Here is a 23,275-nt window from a genome sequence, read left to right as displayed (position 1 = left end):
CTATAAATGTCCTTACACCTTTTGATTATCTGGTTGAAGATTCCAGTATGTCATCTGTTACATATTCTACTTGAAAAAAACACTTCTACCTCAACCTTCTTCAAATTACATTTTCACCTCAATTGTAAGTTACGATAGCATCAATTTGTGAAGTACAGCCTTGGGTATAATGGAATACGTAAGTGAACTAGTGATTATAATAGTTCTTTTGTGATTGGAGTCTGTTCCCCTTATTTCTGACTATCATTCATTGGTTGTGGTTGTAAATAAGATAGCGTAGAAATTTATACGTGAATTACCTACTGTGAGATGAAACATTTTATTCACTTAAAGTAGGAAAATGAGTTGGATAAACTTGAAAAATTAAAAATCCTATATTTGCATTTATTAATTTAGATGCATATTTCTACATAATGAAGTTATTAAAATTGGTTGCCTTACAAGTGAGTTGGTGAGGGCCTGGGGAGGTTACTATAGAATTTAATAGAACAGAAAATTATTAGAATGTTTATAAACATCTGATAGTTTATTATATTTTATTTGTTGCAAAATTTTATCTATAAAGCATATTGTTGTATTTTTAAAACCAGTGTTGTAAACTCAGTTAAGTGTATGGATAACTAGTGATTAGAAACATTAAATGTACTCTGTAATTTTAGGATAATTAAATTTCACAACTAACTCACCAGGAGACAAAGCTTAACTTACCTAGGTGGTTAGAAATGTTGGTAAAATAAAGAAATAGAATATACACCAGTGATTTTTAAATTGTATTACAGCATTCTTCTTAAAATTATATTCATTAATTAAAGGATAACTTTGGGGTAGGGAAGATGAATTTGGAGATGGGAGAATAAATGGCACGTTTACATTTTTTTTTACCTAACTGCTATAAAGTTCTTCATAATGAGCTAAATATTGTGAACTTAAGATTAAAGTTTCAAATCAATTATATTAATAAGTTTTCAAGTTTTTTTTAATTAATAATTTTAGGTAAAGAAATTAATGCATCCTTTTTAAATTAGATTTGCCTGGATTTACTTAAAGTTTTACTATAAGAAATTAACATCACATAATCATCATTAGTATGTTAGTGGAAACTTTTATTTTTCATATTTTGTCATCTTTCAACCTGTTATGATATTGCTGTTCATATTGTATTCTTGCCATTGAAGCTAAATATAACTAGGCACAGGGGTGGGTGTGAGAAGGGTGTAGCTCCCAATCAGGTCACGTGGCGTCCAAGCTGCTGTGCCAGAGGGAAGTGGCTGGGACTGCTTGGGAAGAAAAAAGGAAGTACTAGGCAGCACTTTGAGTTCTCCAAAAGGGTGTGTCCTGCAGAATGACCTGTTGCCATGCCAGGAGTGACTCTTCACATCTGCCTCTCAGCTACATCAGTTTTCTTTATAATTAGAAAGCAGGATTCTTGGACTCTTCATGTTTGACAGAGAATATCCACATTTGTTTCTGTGCCTGTCAAGAGTTTTAATTCATCATGGATAATCTGTCATCAGAAGAAACTCAGTTGAAGGCTTTCCAGGTTACTGATGAGTCTCCAGAAAGTACAAGGAGAATCCTGGGTTTAGCCATTGAGTCTCAGGATGCAGGAATCAAGACTGTTACTATGCTGGATGAACAAGGGGAACAGCTGAACCGCATAGAAGCAGGAAATGGACCAAACAAAGACATGAGAGAGGCAGAGAAGACTTTAACAAAACTGTCTGCTTATGTAGTAGTATAACTGATGATGATCAGAGAAGGTGAAGTGGAGGAGAACCTGACTCAAGTGGGCAATTTCACAGGAAGTCTAGATAACATGGCCCTGCACATGGGCAGTGAGATTGAGTCTCAAAATCAACAAATAGACCAGATCACAGAAAAGGCTGATACCAATCAAGATTGTATTGACAATGCCAGTGCCAGAGCAAAGAAACTCATTGGTAGCTAAAAGTGCTGCTGTAATTCTTTAGCATTTATTCACTTGCCTCACTCTTCCTTCAAAATAATTACCTTTTCAGAGTTTGAAATTTTGGTTCCACACTCTCTTAATCAGGAGATAATGTGGAAGAAGGTCAAGGAGGAACAGCCCCCCTATTTTTTTATTTTCTCTTTTTCCCTTGAGGGTAGAAATTTGATCTCAGGTAGAAAACTTACTAGATTGCTATGAGTTTTATGTAATTTTATACTTTTAAAAAGCTAGAATTTTGTTTAACTAAAAGTGATTTGGAAAATTACACCTTTGGTTTGATTATTGATGACACTATCATTTTCTTAGCCTTGTGCATTGAACTATATTCATAACCACGTTTATTTAGATCCTGAACAGTGTTATAAGAATTTGATTGGTATTTGTCACCTTTATTTAAAAACTAGCACCTGTACAGTTCAAAGTTGTTAATGTGGATTGGTTTAACGAATAACCACTGCTTTATCCTTACAATTAAATTTTGTAACTAAAAAAAAATAAAAATACACTGAATTTAGCTAATTGAATTTTATTTTTCATTTTTCTTTTGGAATTATCAAGTGTTTTTGAATAATTAAAAAAATGTTATTTTCTAATGAAAAAATGCTTTTCAAAGTTTTTTAGTGTGCACAGCCTTTACATCTTTAATTTAGACATTCCTTCCTCTAACATTCTCTTTGACATGAAATTAACTTTTCCAATTAGCAGGAGATGACGAATCCAAGTTAGATGATACACATTCTTTAGGATCTGGTGCTGGAGAAGGATACGAGCCCATCAGTGATGATGAACTAGATGAAATTCTGGCAGGTGATGCCGAAAAGAGGGAGGACCAACAGGATGAGGAGAAGATGCCAGGTAATCATTTGTAGAGGCTGAACATAAAAATTATTTAATTTATGATATTAAGGTGTTTTTGGTTTCCTTTCATGCTGTAAGAATTGGTAAAAGGCACTTAGAACTTTCCCCTTTATGTTTTTATTAACATCGAAAGGCCAATAAAATGAAAATTATAAAAATACTCTCTCCTCATTTTTAAGGAGACGTTACCTGTGAATAGGGAAGGGCCTCATTTAAAATAGCAAAAGTGTAAGATTTCCAGAGTTTACGATTCATATTTTATATGACTTGGAATCTAACCAAATACTGATTGTCTAGCAGTGTTCTAGATGGTAAGTATATAATACAGGGCTTCACAACTGTGGTGCCACAAACCAACTTTTGCAATGACTGCTCAAAAATTTACAGTCGTTGCAATTATATTTGGACACTATTTATATACTTCTTTGTATCAATTTTCTAAAATCAGTATTTTTACTTGTTAGTACTTTGTGCCTTGCCAGAGCGTACTCTACTGACTATATATATATCAATCATCCCAATTTGCCTGATTGTTACTAACAATTTTTTTTGTCATGCTGAGGGTCTCTGCTTTGTCTGGGTATGTAGAATATTAAATTTTTATTTTGACTTAATTTGCTCTTATATTTCACAATTTTTCTTACTAATGTAGAAGGTATGTATGATTGTTATTATTATTGACTATTAGGTATTTCTGAATAGTTTCTGAATAGAACATTATTTTGCTAATTTCCTCAACTGTTCTTTGTCAATGGATGGATTATTCTTAATATTAATAATATTCACTGATTCTTAAAAGTAATTTCATAATGAACTATTTGTTTTTAAAATGTAAAATTGTGTGTGTATATGCATGCATGTGTGTACACATACATGCAAACTAAATAGATTCCTAGATTTAACCCGTGAAAGGATTCTGATACCAAGTTTCAAAACATCTGACCTATTTTTAGTGAAATAATGGAGTTTTTTCATTGGGGATCTCTCGGGCAATTTAAATGAGTTATTTGTAGGAATGGGTTTGCTTGGGTTTTTGTTTGCTTGCCTGTTTTCTTTTGGTGAGAAAGTTTTATTTGTAAAGTCCTTAGATTCTAAATATTAGTGTTTATACGCATCTATATAAGACTGGGTCTTGTATAATATAAAGTAATATAAGACCGAGTCTTATATTAATTTTTGCTCCAAAAGACGCATTAGAGCTGATTGTCCGGCTGGGTCTTATTTTCTGGGAAATAGGATAGAAAAGCTTTCACCTTAAGACTATGATATTTTTGGTATAAAGTACCTGTTATTTAATAATGGCTTTCTGTGTTTTGCAATTTATATTTATAGATAACAAGAATGCTATTTGTTGGTGTGAAAAAATCCTGTTTTTTAACTTTTTACAGATCCATTAGATGTGATAGATGTAGATTGGTCTGGTCTTATGCCAAAGCATCCAAAAGAACCACGAGAGCCTGGGGCTGCACTCCTCAAGTTCACACCTGGAGCTGTTATGCTGAGAGTTGGGATTTCTAAAAAGCTGGCAGGTTCTGAACTCTTTACCAAAGTCAAAGAAACATGTCAGAGACTTTTAGAAAAACCCAAAGGTAATTCATTCTGCTTTGACTCTATATACTGTCTGTTATAACTATTAAGATGGCGTTGGCAAGGATTCTTTTCTGTTCTCATGTATCACTTTACAATACTGTATCTTTTTTTGAGGAATCACTTATATTCATTATTTCATTCTCATGGTCAGAATTCCCTTTTAAATTTTATTTTGAGAAAAATTTAAGTCCCCAGAAAAGTTATAAAAATAGCACAGTGATCTTTCTGTATCAAAATTACTTTTAACAAAGAACTGAATGGTGTACGCAGGGCTAAATGAAATAGAGCCTGGAGAGTAGACTAGGTATTTTTCATACCTAAGCAAATTGGATGTGTTGGCAACCCTTTATCCTGGGAAATGGGGAATTCTACCCCAATGTGGTTGTGTAGGTTGAACCTTTAACAAAGTTGTTAAAAGCTTGGCCTCTAGACCAAATGGTCTGGATTCCAATAGGCACACTGCTTACCAGCTATTATTTAATCCTGCTGTCTGTTAGTATTACCAACTTGAGCTGGAAATAATTATACCACCAACTTCACATGATTATAAAGAAGAGAAAATGAGTTATTAAAACTAAACCGCTTAGAACAGTTTCTAATGTATGGTAACACTCAATAAATATTAACTGCTACTGTTTAGTTTAAAAATATTTTACCACGTTGATTTTAGATCTTATCGAAACAACTTTTCATTATTCCAGAACACTTATTTAGTTTATGGGTTTTTTATTTGTTTGTTTGTTTTTGCACTATTTCTCTTTTCTGGTACGTATCTTAATTTTGTTGTGGCAGCTTATTAATACTTTATTAAGAGGTGGTGTAAAAAGGAAAGGCGGCGAAAGGTGAAAGCAGCATTATTTAATTTTATATCATGTTCATGAGAGTAAAAAAAATTAGTTAAAGGAATTAAGCTTTTTTAGTAAAATTGAGAGAAAATTGTTTTACGAATTTCATGAATCCATGTCCTGCCTTTCAACTCTTAGTGTAAGCAGTGAAACTCTTGATTTTAATATGTCCCAATAAACATAGAATATATGTCTATGAAACATATATATTATAATTGTTAATGATACTAACCTGACAAATGACCGAAGTCTTGGATTATTGCCCACTCTTTCTACTTTGTTTGGTTGGCTCTGTGATCTTAAGCAAATAACTCCTGTGGGCATAAAACGATGGAATGAAGTCCCTAAGGTCTTATCCACCTTTAAGTGTATTTGCTTCTGTGACTTTTGCTAATGGCAATTCAAGTTATAATTTAGTTTGATTTTGCTAACTATAATATACAGTTTGACCCTCACTTAATGATGACTTAATCTCAACAATGAAAATACACATGATAAAGAGGGGTTTGGTTGTTTCTTACCAATCAGTTCTATTTTTTGCTGCTATGATGGCTTTGTTAGAGAACTGATATACAATGCTAAGAATAAGTTTCCTAAGGAGTAGTACTGTGTTTTGTTTACTGCTGTAGCCAGTGTCTAATGATCTGTTCTTACTAATTATGGCACTACCTAGAACACTACCTGACAGATAGTAGGTATTTGATAAATATTAGTGAAGTGATTGATACCAATTTTTTTCTATTTCATGTGCCTCAGTACTGAAGACATATATTCCCACTCCATATGTAATTTTTTTAAAAACTCTAAGAACCTTAAATTCTTTTTTTTAAAATTTAAGTTTATTGGGGTGACAATTGTTAGTAAAGTTACATAGATTTCAGGTGTACAATTAAATTCTTACTTCTTAGAAAACTTGCAAGTTGACCCTTGAACAACACAGGTTCGAACTGTGCAGGTCCACTTATACATGGATTTTTTTCAGTATATATATACACTCAGCCCTCCATATCCCTGAGTTTCACATCTACAGATTCAACTAATTGTGGGTGGAAAGCGGTATTTTCGATCCACAGTTGGGAATCCACGGGTGAGGAGGACCTATGGTATGCATTGTTCGACACCATTTTATATAGGGGACTTGAGTGTCCACATGTTTTGGTATCCGCTAGGGTCCTAGAACCAGTGCCCCCACAGATACCAAGGAACAGCTGAGTTTGAGGGAGTTAGAAGTTATATGCAGACAAATTTTCAACTGCGCCCGACAGGTCAGTACCCCAGCTCTCCCATCTTGTTCAAGGGTCAGCTGACTAATGAAATTTAAATTGCTTTTGTCTAGGTTTTCTGATTGTGATATGATTAAGTTCTTTTGTGCTACATTTTTCTAATTATTTTGTTTCCTTTGTTTTACTTGTCCTTAAGTACTGTATTTTGCTGTATATAATGTGCACTTTTTTGCCCAAATTTGTGAGGGAAAAATAAGGATGTACATTATACATGGGTAGTACTAATCCCATATCGATATAAATGTTTTTAATTATTTTATTTACACTTATGAGTTAAAAGTTTAACTCTAGAAATTAATTACGATATCCATATGCAAAATAATACCCTGGGATACAATAATTGGTTTTGTTGCACTTACCACAAACTTGCAATGACCAAGAGTTCTTGGCCTTCTATGATGCATAAATATCGTAAATTGGTTACATAAAATATCTTGTATCTGTTATGTTTTGTAATTATTTGTTGCATAAAATTTCTTGTACCATAATGTGTAAAAAACTAAATGCTAAAATTCCTTTATAATACAAAAAACAAGTACCTAAATGTAAACAAATACAATTTTGAATTAAAAAATTAAAACGAAAGATATTTTTCCCTGAAAGTTTGGGCCGAAAACATGGGTGCGCATTATACATGGCAAAATATGGTATGTTTTAAGTCTGTCTAGGGAGGTTTGCAAGTGTGTGTTTTATATTCTGTTGTGAAAACAGAAAATGATACAGATTCCAGTCAAAAGAAATTTGTCCTACTAAGCAATTTTCAAGGACGGCATGGACTCAGTACAGAATTCTTCTATATTAGTATCTATAATAGAATGGGAGTTAACGTTTTTTTGGTGTGTTTTTTTTTTTTTTAAATAGTTTGTATATATGACTATGTCATTGTTTGGCTCAAACATTTGTATGTCTGAATCAGCTGAGGAACTGCCCTTTTTTCCGTAAGGTACCCTGGTCCAACTGTGAAGGTTCCATAGGTCTGGTGGTAGAGCCTTGCCACTGTATTTTAAAAAGCTCCTCAGGATTCTGATAGATGCCAGAGTTCATGAACTAGTTTTGAGGTTTTCTTTATTATTTACACTTTTCTTACGTTGTATACCTATTGACTAGGTATATAATTTAATGACTAGGTATATTACATGAAACTAGTTTTTAATTATCCTATCTCATTATACTTTATAGTTCAGAAAAAGAAAATGAAATGTGTAATGCGGTTCTATTCTCAGTCAAATGTGTCTTTTTTTTTTTTAAGCCTATGTGTTTACTGCGTTCCTTTGTGGGCTCTAACATTAACCTGTTTGATCATGTTGCTATAGAAACAGTACCTGGTACCTGTGGTACTCTTGGCCAACTCTTAGAATGCTAGCTTTGAAGTTACTGCTCTTCCTGTAATTTATTTTGATTAGTGTCTGGCCCTGTTCTGTTACTTTGACTTCCTTTTTCTCTATTTTTAATCCATCCTCTTTATTTTTATTAGATGTTTCCTTGATTCTTTAATTTTTATAAAGTTTAAGTATTTCTTTTCCCGACCTTGCATGTTATGACTTAAAACTAAGTGATATTATTTTAAATCATCCAGGTTTTTATAGTGACCAAATCTAGGGTAAAATTGGCAGATTGTCTAACACCTAATTACTTTCCTAAGTGCTTTTTTAAAGGTCCCAGAATGTAGTTACATTACTACATATGAATTTTTCTCTAGTAAAGTCCTGAAGTCTAGAATTTTAAGTAGTTGTTGATGGTATACAGTATTCTGAATTTGACTTCACTAATTCTTAACTTGAACTTAATCTTCTCGGTCATAGTAATCAGTGTCTAAATTATCTCCCCAAGTGTGCTTTTCTTATATCTTAAGCTTAAAGTGGCTATCAGAGTATTTATTTTTGTTTTAGACTAACAACAAAACTGCAGGTCTAATGACTCTCACAGAGAATACCTAAATAATTTTCGCCAATTTTGGTAACTTTGATGAAGTATAGACTTTGTGGAATATTCATCCAAGCAGTTGGTAACACTTTTCTGTTTTAGGAAAACTAAATGCTTTTTTAATGCTTTTTTTTTTTTTTTTTTTTTTTGAAAGATGCAGACAATCTTTTTGAAAATGAATTGGGGGCTCTCAATATGGCTGCATTACTGAGAAAGGAAGAAAGAGCAAGTCTTCTTAGTAATCTTGGGCCATGTTGTAAAGCATTATGCTTCAGACGGGATTCTGCAATCCGAAAACAGCTTGTTAAAAATGAAAAGGTATTGTTTCCTTGGAAAAAATGCAAAGTGTTTGTTGGGTATGAATGACGTATACTTTTCATTTGATAGTTTTAATGTGAGATTATAGTCTAATTATCTGTTTTTATGAGTTTGGTTTTCTAGTCTTCTATACATGTAAAAGAAAGAATTCTATTAGAATTTATAATACTTTTCATTTTACTTTAATAGGACATTTGTGTTGAATATAATTAGTTATTCAAAATGTGATGTATAAAGACACTTTGAAACACTCTATTTCTGTGAAATATTTTTTCATTTCATTGTGAAAAGTTACCTTGCATAATAAAACATACTAGAAATTTATTTAAATTGGAAGTTCAAGGAAAAAATTTCCCAGAAAGAGTGGTGAAGATATTTATAAAAATAGTGTTTATGAGACAGTACCAAGTTGGAAGAGAAGGAAATAAATATAAATGATTATATGTAAGCATTTACTTGAGAATAGTAAAAGGAATTGAAACATAAGAGAAACAGAAATTAGTTGAGATTTGGAAGAAATCTGATCACGAGAAATTGAAAACATCTTAGGCTTTTTAAAGTTAAGAAACTGGGTTTTTTATTTGGGAACATGGTTTGGTGGGCCATGGGTATTGTGACAGAAGAGAGTTGGTCCTAAAAAGTTAGAGAAATGTTTATTAGCTTTTCACCTGGGGACATTAAGAAAAACATTGCAAAAGAAAAGGAGACTTCTTTAAAGCCAAATAATCAAATTTGGGGAGGACATTCAATTTATGAAAAAGAGAAGGATGAACTCATTTCCAAATATTAAGATGGAAACAGATATGAGGAATCGAAGAATTTTAAAGGCTTCCCTGCTTACAGGCCTGATTCAGAATTCCTTTCAACAGAGTGGCTACAATCATTCTCTCCTTTGCACTCCAATTTCAACATGTACTTAGTTCTCTCTATTCTGTTGTTTAGGTGCCCATCTCTCCTTGTACCCTTTCTCAGCTGAAAATTTCTCTGAGGGAATCACGTGCTAGTGCTCTAAGCTTATATGTAATGAATCAACCTTTTATGCTTCCAGAATGGTACTAGCTACTACGATCCTTGGTATTGAAATGAAAATAAATCACTCAAATCATTTTCTGTTTGGTTTAGGTAAGGAACCTCAGTTGGGAAAGACTATGTGGTTTGCAATCTAATCAGAATCCTGTCCTCTTTTTTTATAAAAAATATTTTGTAATATTCCCTGGTTTCTCTAATATGCCATCATGGCTTCAAAAATCGTGACAACCAAAAACACCCCACTAAATTTTTTATTGAGAACCATTGTTCAGAACCATGTCATCCTTCATACAGAGCACAGGCCACTAATATATCATGTGACACATTTTTATAAAAAGTTGTAATGGTGTATTATAAATGTTTTAATGATCCATCTAAAGAAAGCATGGAAAACCTTCTGATTGCTCAGTGTTAAAAATATTAGCACAAAAGCTGAAAAAGGCACAGCTGAAGAAAAATTAACTTAAGATGCTAGAGAGCTCATGTAAGAAAAACATACAAAAACCTTTAAATTATATGTGACTGTGAAAGAAAAGTACAGAATAGGGGGTAGGTGGTACCTCATCAGATGACAGACAGTTGAAAACCATTGAACTCCATAAATTGGCATCATTTCTGTTTAGGAGAATGATTTTTAAAGTTTATAAATTATAGTACATATCAGAAGAGATAGGGGAAGGGATACTAAGAGACACTTAGGTGCTTTCAATGAGATTAAATCTAATTTTAGTATTCTAATAAAAGAATGTACAGAACTTGTGGCAAGCAGAAGGAAGGAAATAATACCAGAAATCAATAAAATTCATACGAGAAATACATTAGAGAAAATTAGTGAAACCAAAAGCTTATTCTTTGAAGAGATGAATAAAATTGTTAATTCCCTACCCATACTGATTAAAGAAAAAAAGACAATACAAATTACCAATACTAATGAAAGGGAGTATCACTAGAGATCCCACAGACACTAAAAGAATAATAAGACAATACTATAAACAACTCTATGCCCATAAATTTGACAATTTAGGAAAAATGGATTAATTCCTCTAAAAGCCACAAACTACCAAAACTTACTCAAGAAGTAATAGTTAACCGGAATAGCTGAATAGTCCTTTGCTGTTTTGTTCTGTTTTTGTTTTTTTTTAAATTGAATTTGTAGTTAACCCGAAAAGGAAATCTCCAGTCCCAAATGGTTTCACTGGCAAAATTTATCAAACATTTAAGGAAGAAATAACACTAATTGTACAGAAAATTGAAGAGACAGGAATACTCATTTTATGAGGTCAATAGTACTCTGATATTGTAGCCAAAGACATCACAAGAAAAGAAAACTTCAGATCAATATTTCTCATGAACATGGACATAAAAATCCTCAAAAATAAGAGAACATCAAATTCAGCAATATATAAAAATAATACAACACTGTGATATAGTATGGATTATTCTCAGAGTGAAAGGCTGGTTCAGTATTCTAAACTTAAAAAAAATACATGACCATATCAATTGATACATTAAAAGCATATGACAAAATTCAGTATTCCTTCACAATAAAAATTCTCAGCAAGCTGAAATTAACAGTCTTCATAAAGGGCATCTACAAAAAAACCTACAGCTAACATTATACTTAATGGTAAAAGTTTGAAAGATTTCCCCCAGAGATTAGGAGGAACAAGGCAAGGATGTGCATTCTCACAACTACTATTCAGCATTGTACTGGAAGTCCTAGCCTGTTCAGCACTGCAAGAAAAGGAAATAAAAAGCATACATATTGGAAAGGAAATAAAACTGTCTTAATCATAGACAATGTGATTGCCTACATCAAATGTTTCAAGGAATTTACCAAAAATAGTCTTAGTTAAGTGAGTTAACTAGACCACAGGATACAAAGTCAGCATCCAGAAAGCAATTGTATCTCTTTATGTGAGCAGTAGTATATAGAAGCACCTGGGAACTGAAATGTAAAAAAATAAACAAAAAACAGCACCCTTTGCAACAGGTTACCCACAAAAATAAAGTACATAGTTATAAATGTAACAAAATATGTGCAGGATCTATGTGCTGAAAACTACAAAACACTGATGAAAAAAATCAAAGAAAGACCTAAATTTTATAAATGGAGAGACATATTATGCCCATAGATTGAAGGACTCAATTAAGTTTATGATTCTCCCTAAATTGGTCTACAATATAATACAATCCTAGTAAAAATCCTAGTAGTTAGGATGTAGTTATAGACAAGCTGATTCTAAAATTTACATGGGAAGTCAAAGAAACTAGAATAGTCTAAACAATGTTTTCAAAAGATGAACAAAAGATTAATAAGTTTGGAAGACTCACACTACCTGATTTCAAGATTTACTATAAAGCCACAGCACTCAAGATAGTGCAGTATTGGTGAAGGGATAGACATGTAGATCAGTGGAAAAAAACAGAGTCCAGAAATAAACCCACATAAATATGACCAGTCAATTGGGGGAAGAGAGTTTTAATAATAAATGTGTTTTGTTTTTTTTAAATCAAACTTTTGTAGTTTGAGATAATTGATCTTCAGAATTTAAAATTTTTGTTCTATGACAGACTGAGAATGAAAAGACAAATGTACTGGGAGAAAATATTTGCAAATCCCATTTTGAAAAAACATGTATTCAGAATATATAAAGAACTCGAAAATGAACAGTAAGAAACAAGCAACACGGTTTTTTTAAATAGGCAAAAGACTTAAGTACACACTTCACCAAAGAGGACATATGGGTATCTAATAAGCACATGAAAAGATGTTTAACGTTATTAGCCATTACGAAATGCTATTAAAACTGCAATGAGATACCATTATCAACCTATTACACATAGCTACAAAACAAACAACAACAAAAAAACCTTGACAATACCGTGTTGGTGAGGAGGCAGAACAGTTGAAAGTCCCATAATATTGCTGGTGAGAACACAAAATGGTAGAGCTACTTCAGAAGACAGTTTATTTCTTATAAGGTTAAATGTATACTTAACCCAGCAATCCCATTGCTATGTAGTTACCTTAGAAAAATGAAAACGTGTTCATATAAAAACCTGTACATAAAAGTTTATAGCCGCTCTGTTCATAATCTCAAATTGGAAACAACCCCAGTGTTCTTCAATACATAAACTGACATATCCATACAATGGATTACTAATTGGTAATAAAAATAACCAAGATACCAGTACTATCAACATGGAAGAATCTCATTATGCTGAGTGAAAGAAGCTAGTTTCAGAAGGTCATATATACTGTATGATTCCGTTTATATGATGTTCTGGAAAAGGCAAAATTGTAACGGACAATTTAGCATTTATTGTCAAGGGTTAGAGATAAAAGAAGGTATGAATAAAGGGGGCAGCAAAGGGAGTTATTTTGAGTGATGAAACGTCTCTGTCCTGATTGTGTTCATGGTTACATGACTGTATGCATGAGTGAAAACTCACAGAACTACATAAAAAGTCAATTTTACTGTAGTATAACATACAAATTTTAAAAAATATTTTAAAAATTTAAAATGAGATCAAGGAACCACAGTTCCTTTAAGGATCTTAGCAAGAAGAGAAATGGCAGAATGCTGGAGATACTCAAACTTTATTTTCATTATATACATGGAGAACATTTAACAAAATTTTATGACAGCTTCCAAAAATGCTAATGTAGCTTTATGTTAAAATAATAGACACATTTTAGTACAAAGGAGGTAATAGTTTCTCAGTATCCTGCACTGACCAGTGTACTGAGAATTGGTTCCGTTCTAGAGCCTGCATCTTATGGACTTAACAGACCAGTAAGAAGTGTGGGATGTTCAGTGCTTCTCTTCAGAGAATTGAAAGATTGCCGTGTAAAGTCATCCTGAATTAGTGTGTAGCTCCATAGAAGAGATTTTATTTCAACACATAGAACAAGTGGTACTGTTCAACATAGAATGCGTGCTGTGTATTTTGTTTTCTCATTAGAAATGAAGTAAAAACTAGTCGATTGCCTACCAGGGACTGTTGAGAAGATTCCTACTTTAAGCAAGAAGTTAGACTAGGTGCCCTCTAAAGATTGCTTTCTTTCCTAAGTCCTCAAGTCTGAAAACATTTCCTACTTTTGCTTTGAAATATCTAATACAGCTACTATCCATCCCAAATTAATTTTTCTTATAACTTTCATATTTTTGTTAGAAGTTAACCTCTTTCCTACTGTCAACTAATAATGTATATCTTTTTAAATTTGTTTTTGTTTTCTCCAAATAGGGCACAGTAAAACAAGCTTACACAAATGCTCCAGTGGTAGACAATGAACTATTACGATTGAGTCTGCGATTATTTAAGCGGAAGGCTACTTGCCACGTCCCAGGACATGAAAAGACTGAAGATAATAAACTCTCACAATCCAGTGTCCAACAGGAACTATGTGTGTCTTAAGACCAAAGTTCAGTGACGTTTTTGGTACTATGTTTCTTCAGCAGTGCATATTCTTTTTCGAAGTTCTTTGGTTTCACAGGCATTGTTAGTGACAATGGCAGAAAACATTTATCAGCCATGCTAAAAGAATGAAGAAGAACTTTGATCTAAAGTGTAAAGACAGTTTGGCTAACTTAAGATTTTACATAAATTTTTACACAGTACTTGATACTCATGCAAAATAATGTGAAAGCATCTAGATTTAGTAGTTTATTTTGTACATTTTGTTAAAACTCAAGTTTTGGAAAACGGTTGTCCCTGCTCTTCCAACCTACGAAGATTTTTTATGAAATGGAGCTTCCGACACATTGTGGATCATCCCTAAAGAAACTGCGATTTTATCCAGAAACCGCGTTCACAGAATGAGTGCACCCTGTGTACCGTGCTGTGCAGAACACTGGAAAGGGGACTGGGCCTGCGTCCTGTGTTTGCAGACCTCCAGCAGGGGAGAGCCAAATACTTTTTATCTCTCTAAAGTTCTAAAAAACATTACTTAATGGGTCTTTGGTTTTTTAAAATATATGTGCATTGTTGCAATGTATATAGGATGTACGAATATTTGGAATCTGAATGGCTCTGTTTGTTATCAGAGACTGTCTACTATTTTTAATAAATGTACCTTCCCTTTCTTTGTTCGAGATTGACTTTGCTCTTCATTAACTTTACTCCTAGTGTTCTGGAACATTTGTCATCAACATTACATGCTTCATACTTCAGATATTTTACTGATTAAGTCCTTATCATTGGACAGCTGTAAATAACGGGGAGTTGAAGATGTACTTCAACTATAACTTGGTAATCCTTGAAACAAACCAAGAGTTAACAAACCTGTGTAATCTGAGCTTTGCAATCCTACCACCGAATTTTTCAGAGCTATAACCTTTGATTACATTCAACTGCCTCCAGTCTATAATACGCAAAATGATTTACTTTTTAAAAATTACAGTATATCTGCATTCTTATGTATGTATATATTTAAATTATTAAGTATACTCTAAGAAGGATTTGAAATAGATTCCAAGCTACAGAATTTGTGGAGAGACAGTAGTAATAATAATAATAATAATAATAATAATAATAATGGAAACCAGTCAAAATTGTAATTTGGTCATTGCCTGTCACAGTTTTTTTGGTTAAAACTGTAAGTCTGTGATACCTGTCTCAGTAGTTTTGTATCCTCTTCTCTAACGGTAACATAATGTTACTGGTGTAAAGTTTCTGTTCATTTCAAGAAACATTCGTTGCACACTTAATTTGTACAAGATATGTCCCCAGCAAAAGAAATGGTCTTATTTTTAAATGACTTCGAAAGCATGTATAAGAAAAATTACAAACGAAAAGTTGATTTTCCTGGTATTCCTTTTCCATTTAGTAAATGTTTTGAATAAATAAAAGAAAAGGTAAATTATTTAATAACCCTGGAGAATGAATACCCTTTGGGAAACTACTTCCTGATTATAGTGGAGAATATTGTTCTCTGTAGCAAGAAAGGGTGGTTCCTCCTTTTTCTGAAAGAACACAGTATTGAAATCAGTGTATAGGACGTGCTCAATGTATTTTTTTTTAGACTTGTTACTATAATTTTGCTTTGCAATTTCCTTTTCTAAGTTTTTCTTGTTTTATTATTAGTTTCAGGTGTATAAAACAACATAATGATCAGGTATTTACACCCCTCAGAAAGTGATAACCCTTCCCCCCGATCTACTGCCCCTCTGACATCATATATAGCTGTTAAATACCATTGACTATATTCCCTATGCTGTACTTTATACCCTGTGACCATATTTAATTATAGCTGACATTCAATATTTTTCTACATCAGCTTAAGGTGTACACACAGTGGTTAGGCGTTTTTATAATCTATGAAGTGATCTTCCCTATAAGTCCAGTACCCAGCTGACACCCTACAGTCTTTACAACATTATTGATTACATTCCCCATGCTGTATTTCACATCCCCATGACTATTTTGTGACTACCAGTTTGTATTAGGTTGGTGCAAAAGTAATTGGCGATTTTTGCAATTATTTTTAATCTTTTAAACCACAATTACTTTTGCACAAACCTAATACTTTCTAATCCCTACACCTTCTTCACTCCCCAACTCTCCTGCCGTCTAGCAACCATCAGTTTTTTCTCTATCTATTTCTTTTTTGTTTCTTCGTTTATTCTGTTTGTTAGATTCCACATATAAGTGAGATCATAGGGTATTTGTCTCTCAGTCTGATGCAGAATCCTCTAGGACCATCCATGTTGTAAATGGTAAGATTTCATTCTTTTTATGGCAGAGTAATACTCCATTGCATAAATGTACAATTTATCCTATTGTCTATTGATGGGCATTTTGGTTGTTTCCATATCTTGGTTATTGTGAATAGTGCTGTATTAAACATAGGGGTGCATATATTTTTTTGAATTAGTGTTTTTTATTCCTTTGGATAAATACCAAGGAGTAGAACTGCTGGGCCATAACGTAGTTCTACTTTTAATTTTTTGAGGAAACTCCATACTGTTTTCCATAGTGGCTGCACCAATCTGCAGTCCTACCAACAGTGCACAAGGGTTCCCTTTTCTCTACATCCTCACCAACACTTGTTTGTTGATTTATTGATGATGGCCATTCTGACAGGTGTGAGGTGATAACTCATTGTGGTTTTTATTTGCATTTCTCTGGTTAGTGACATTGATCATCTTTTCATGTCTATTGGCCATGTTTATGTCCTCTTTGGAAAAATGTCTATTCAGTTCCTCTGCCCATTTTTAATTGGATTTTTTCCTTTTTTGGTGTTGAGTTGTATGAGTTTTTAATGAATTTTGGATATTAACCCGTAATCAGATGTATCATTGGCAAATATCTTCTCCCATTCAGTAGGATGTCTTCGTTTTGTCGATGGTTTCCTTTGCTGTGAAAAAACTTTTTAGTTTGATGTAGTCCTTTTTGTTTATTTTTTCTTTTGTTTCCCTTGCCTAAGGGGATATATCAGTAAAAATATTACTAAGGATAATAATGTCTGCAAGTTTATTCCTGTATTTTCTTCTAGGAGTTTTATGGTTTCGGGTCTTTACACTTAAGTCTTTAGTCCATTTTGAATTTATTCTTGTATACAGTATAAAAAAGTGGTCCAGTTTCATTTGTTTACATGTATCTGTCCAGTGTTCCCAGCACCATTTATTAAATAGACTGTCTTTGCCCCATGCAAATTCTTTGTTGTAGATTAAATGACAATATAGGCATGAATTTATTTCTGGGCTCTATTCTGTTTCATTGATCTGTGTATGTGTTCTTATGCCAGTACCATGCTATTTTGATACTATAGCCTTGTGGTATAGTTTGATATCAAGTAGCATGATACCTCCTGCTTTATTCTTATTTCTCAGGATTGTTGTGGCTATTTTGAGTCTTTTATGATTCCATATAAATTTTAGTATTCTAGTTCTGTGAAAAATGTCATTGGTATTTTGATAGAGATTGCATTGAATCTTTAGATTGCTTTAGGTAGTGTGGACATTTGAACTATAGTCTTCCTATCCATGAGCATGGTATATGTGTCCATTTATTTGTATCTAATCTTTCTTCAATGTCTTATAATTTTCTGAGTAGAGGTCTTTTACTTCGATTAAATTTACTCGTATTTTTTTTATGCAACTGTAAATGGGATTGTTTTCTTTCTTATAATCCGTTATTGGTGTATAAAAATGCAACCTATTTCTGAATATTAATTTTGTATCCTGTTACTTTACTAAATTCATTTATCAGTTCTAAGAGGTTTTTTTGTGTGCAATCTCTGAGGGGTTGTCTATATATAGTATCATGTCATCTGCAAATAATGACAGTTATACTTCCTCCTTTCCAATTTGGATGCCTTTTATTTCATTTTTTTCTCTGATTGCTGTGGCTAGAAATTTCAGAACTATGTTGAAAAAGAGTGGTGAAAGTAGGTATCATTGTCTTGTTCCTGATCTTATGGGGAATGCTTTTAGCTTTTCCCCATTGAGTGTGATGTTAACTGTGGATCTGTAATATATGGCCTTTATTATGTTGAGGTATGTTCCCTCTACTCCCACTTTGCTGAGAGTTTTTATCATAAACAGATGCTGGATTTTGTCCATTATCATAAACGGATGCTGGATTTTGTCCATTATCATAAACGGATGCTGGATTTTGTTCAATGCTGTTTCTGCATCTATTGATACGACCTCATGATTTTTATTTTTCATTCTGTTTATGTGGTGTATCACATTAATTGATTTGCAGATATTGAACCAACCTTGCTTACCAGGAATGAATCCCACCTGATTGTGGTATATGATCTTTTTAATGTATATCTGAATTCGGTTTGCTAATTCTTCGTTGAGTTCTATGTTCTAATGAGCATCTATGTTCATTAGGGATATTGTCCTATAGTTTTCTTTTTTGTAATGTCTTTGTCTGGTTTTGGGATCAGGGTAATGATGGCCTTGTAAAATGAGCTTGGGAGACTTCTCTCCTGGATATTTTGGAATAGTTTCAGGAGAATAGGTGTTAATTCCTTTTTGTATGTTGCATAAAATTCACCTGTGAAGCCCTCTGTTCCAGGACTTATGTTTGTTGAGAGCTTGTTGATTACTATTTCAATTTCACTGGTAGTAATCGGTCTGTTCAGATTTTTTGTTTGTTCTTGATTCAACCTCAGAAGATTGTATGCTTCTAGGAATTTATCCATTTCTTCCAGATTGTCTAATATGTCGGCATATAGTTGCTCATAGTATTTTCTAAAAACTTTTTGTTTTCCTATGGTGTCAGTTGTCAGTTCTCCACTTTCATTTCTGATGTTATTTATTTGGGTCCTCTATTTTTTTCTTGATGAGTCTGGTTAAAGGTTTATCAATTTTGTTTATCTTTTTTAAAAAAAAAAAACAGCTCTTGATTTCTTTGATTTTTTTTTTTTTTAATCTGAATTTCGTTTATTTCCACTCTGATCTTGATCATATCCTTCCTTGTACTCATTTTGGGCTTATTTTGCTGTTATTTTTCCAGTGACCTTAGATGTAAAGATACACTGTTGATTTGAGGGTTTTCGTGTTTCTTTAGGTACTCCTGCATTGCTATGAATTTCCCAATTAGGAATACTTTCATTGTGTCCCATAGATTTGGGGTCGTTGTGTTTTCATTTGTCTCAAAGTACCTTTTGATTTCTTCCTTGATCTCACTGTTGACCCAATTCATTATTTATTAGCATGTTAGTCTCTCTGTGTGTTTTTCAATTTTCTTCTTGTAATTGATCTCTAGTTTCATACCACTGTGGTCAGAGAAGACACCTGATAAGATTGCAGTCTTAAATTTATTGAGACTTCTTCTGTGGCCTAACATGTGGTCTATCTTGGAAAATATTCCATGTGCACTTGACAAGAATGTGTATTCTGCTGCTTTGGGGTGAAATGCTCTAAAAATATCAAATCCATCTGACTTAGTATCTCATTTAAGGCCACTGTTTCCATGTTGATTTCCTGTATGGAGGATCTGTCCGTTGGTGTCAGTGGGGTGTTAAAGTCCCCTACTATGATTGTGTTACTGTTGATCTCTGCCTTTATGACTGTCAATATTTTATACATTTAGGTGCTCCTATGTTGGGTGCATAGATATTAGGGTTATGTCTGCTTGTTGGATTGATCCCTTTATTATTATGTAATGTCTCTGTCTTATAGTCTTCATTTTAAAGTCTATTTTGTCTGATACAAGTATTGGTACCTGAGCTTTTTTCTTGTTTCCATTTGTGTTGAATACCTTTTTCCATCCCTTTACTTTCAGTCTGTGTGTCTTTTGACCTGCGGTTGGTCTCTTGTAGACAGCATTTGCATGGGTCTTGTTTTCTTATCTACTCAGCTATCTTAAGTCTTTTTTTTTTCAACTTTTTTCTTTTTTTTAAAGATTTTATTGGGGAAGGGGAACAGGACTTTATTGGGGAACAGTGTGTCCTTCCAGGACTTTTTTTTTTTTTTCCCAAGTCAAGTTGTTGTCCTTTCAATTCTAGTTGTGGAGGGTGCCATTCAGCTTCAAGTTGTCCTTTCAGTCTTAGTTGTGGAGGGCGCAGCTCAGCTCCAGGTCCAGTCGCTGTTGCTAGTTGCAGGGGGCACAGCCCACCATCCCTTGTGGGAGTCGAACCGGCAACCCTGTGGTTGGAGAATGCACTCCAACCAACAGAGCCATCTGGGAGCTCAGCGGCAGCACTGCTCAAGGTGCCATGTTCAATATTAGTTGCAGGGGGTGCTGCCCACCATCCCTTGCGGGACTCGAGGAGTTGGACTGGCAACCTTGTGGTTGAGAGCCCGAGCTCCAACCAACTGAGCCATCCGGGAGGCAGCTCAGCTCAAGGTGCCATGTTCAATCTTAGTTGCAGGGAGCAGAGCCCACCATCCTTTGCGGGACTCGAGGAGTTGAACTGGCAACCTTGTGGTTGAGAGCCCACTGGCCCATGTGGGAATCAAACCGGCAGCCTTCGGAGTTAGGAGCACGGAGCTCTAACTGCCTGAGCCACCGGGCCGGCCCCTACCTTATGTCTTTTGATTGGAATGTTTAATCCACTTACGTTTAAAGTGATTATTGATAGGTACATAGTTCTTGCCATTTTATTATTAATATTTTTGATCTTCATTTGTTTGTTTTCTCCTTCCTTCTGCTTAAAGAAATCCTTTTAACATTTCCTGTAATACTGGCTTGGTGGTGATGAATTTCTTTAGCTTTTTCTTATCTGGGAAGCTCTTTATCTCTTCTTCAATTTTAAATTATAGTCTTGCTGGATAGTGTAGTCTTGGTTGTAGGTAGGCCTTTGTTTTTTCATCACTTTGAATATATTCTGCCACTCCCTTCTGGCCTGCAAAGTTTCTGTTGAGAAATCAGCTGACTATCCTATGCAAGCTCCCTTGTAAATAACTATCTGCCTTTCTCTTTTAGGATTCTCCGTCTTTAACCTTTGGCATTTTAACTACGATGTGTCTTGGTGTGGGCCTGTTTGGGGTTGTCGTGTTTGGGACTCTCTGTGCTTCCTGGGCTTGTATGTCTATTTCCTTCACCAGGTTGGGGAAGTTTCTGTTCATTATTTTTTGAAATAGGTTCTTGATCCCTTGTTCCGTCTCTTCTCTTTCTGGTAGTCCTATGATGTGAGTGCTGTTACACTTGATGTTGTCCCACAGGTCCCTTAAACTATCTTCATTGTTTTTTATTCTTTTTGGGTTTTTTTTCCTGATTGGGTGTATTCTGCTACCTTGTCTTCTAAACCGCTGATTCAGTCCTCCACTTTATCTAATCTGTTGTTGATTCCTGCTAGTATATTCATTTTAGTTATTATATTCTTTATTTCTGACTGGTTCTTTTTTATGGTTTCTATGTGCTTTGTGCTTGCCCTCTCTTTGTTGAAACTCTCACTAAATTCTTTAAGCATTCTTATAATCAGTGTTTTAAACTCAGTCTCTGAAAAGTTGGTTGCCTCCATTTCTTTCAGTTCCCTTTCTAGAGGTTTCTCCTGTTCTTTTATTTGGGAAATGTTTGTTTGTTTCCTCATTCTGGCTGCTGCTCTGTGTTTGCTTCTACCGTGTTTTCCCGAAAATAAGACCTAGCCGGAAAATCAGCTCTAGAGCGTCTTTTGGAGCAAAAATTAATATAAGACCCGGTCTTATTTTACTCTAAGACCAGGAATGTAATATAATAATGTAACATAATATAATATAATCGGGTCTTATATTAATTTTTGCTCCAAAAGATCAAAAGATGCATTAGAGCTGATCGTCCGGCTAGGTCTTATTTCCAGGGAAACACGGTATGCATTAGGTTGATCTGTCTTTGCTGGGTAGCCTTATGTAGTATGTGCCCTGTGTAGTCCAATTGCACAGTCTCCCTAATCTCCTGTGTGTGTGTGTGTGTGTTCCAGGAGTGTCCCTTGTGTGTGTTCTGTTGTAGTTGAGCCTCGATTGCTTTTGGCATATCAGTGGGTGGGACTGACTCCCAGGCTGACTGGCTGCGAGGATTGGCTACACCAACAGTGTATGAGCTGCTGTGTGGGGGCTGACCCCTCAGAGGAGGCTTTGCCCCTGTGGGCTCTTCTACCTGTTGGGACCCCTCTTTGGATGTTCCACTTGTGGGGCTAACCAGGTAGTGCTCTGGTGTGGTCTGAAGCTGGCTTCTAGGTGTGTTGTTTCCGGTATCTCTTGGGTGGGGCTCCTGTGCAGAGCAATTTCCATCTTTCCTGTACTGGCCTGCAGTTACCTGGTAGGAGTCTCAAAGCTGTATGTGGTTGGCTGCTGCTTGTGCTGGACCGGGAGTTGTGTGTCGGTCGCCTTGCTGGAAACCATAGCTGGATGCCATCAATAGTGAGCCTGAAGCAGCTTAGCAAAAGGCCCAGGGCTCCCTAGGCCTGTTGCCACTCACCAGCTGCCTGTAAGGCCCAGTATTGAGCCTCCTTAGGAGTGTGGGCTGGGCTGGTTGACCCGGTGTTGAGAGAGACATCGGTTATGCAGCACTAGCTGGGTGGCGTGGAGTTCAAGGGAGTCATGAGATGTGACTGGTGGTTTTTACAAAATTAATGTAGATTCAGTTCTTATGCCAATGCTCAGCCTGTGACCACCTTGGACAGCATCTTGAGAACACCACAGCCAGCCACCTCAGGCTCGCAAATTCCCGAGAGCTACCCACGAATGGCTGCAGTAGTTTTTGGGTGACTGCCCACCACCAAAATCATCCTGGGCTGTTGTGGATTGTTTGCTTCTGTAAAAGACCTCCAAGACTTTGTGGGGTGAGTTCACTACCCAGGCACCCAGAGCAATGCAGCTCTAGTTGGGCAGGGCGGGGTTCCATGGATCTAAGAGGTACGGTCAGTGGTTTCTACAAATTCTGTGTGGTCTCGATTCCCAAACTGGTGCAGGGCCCACAATGACCCTTGAAAAACGCCCTGAGAACACTACGGCCAGCCACCACCTGGCTCAGGTCTGCTTCTGTCCATCTACGCTGCAGCAGATGTTTCCCAGGCT

At 34.8% G+C, this 23,275-nt stretch overlaps 1 protein-coding gene and 1 pseudogene across 8 annotated transcripts in view; both read left to right on the top strand.

Moving 5' to 3' along the window:
• Positions 1-14,914, top strand: part of ZC3H13 (zinc finger CCCH-type containing 13) — a 95,053-nt gene extending 80,139 nt beyond the window's left edge. For 6 of the 8 annotated variants that reach the window (XM_074329985.2, XM_019753548.3, XM_019753546.3 and 3 more), the window contains 4 exons: positions 2,672-2,824; positions 4,216-4,416; positions 8,623-8,786; positions 14,067-14,914. In XM_074329985.2, the coding sequence (XP_074186086.2) occupies positions 2,672-2,824; positions 4,216-4,416; positions 8,623-8,786; positions 14,067-14,237 (689 nt within the window). In that variant the 3' untranslated portion in view covers positions 14,238-14,914. The remainder of the gene's footprint in view (positions 1-2,671; positions 2,825-4,215; positions 4,417-8,622; positions 8,787-14,066) is intronic. The other 2 variants (XM_074329987.2, XM_074329983.2) reach the window with 1 other exon arrangement.
• On the top strand, positions 1,364-2,100 carry LOC109459234 (synaptosomal-associated protein 23 pseudogene; annotated as a pseudogene).
• Positions 14,915-23,275: the final 8,361 nt, after the last annotated feature.

Source organism: Rhinolophus sinicus, chromosome 16 (assembly GCF_057876585.1).
Source record: "Rhinolophus sinicus isolate RSI-liver-muscle chromosome 16, RSI-T2T, whole genome shotgun sequence".
NCBI lineage: Eukaryota > Metazoa > Chordata > Mammalia > Chiroptera > Rhinolophidae > Rhinolophus > Rhinolophus sinicus.
This window is presented reverse-complemented; position numbering and strand designations above follow the sequence as displayed.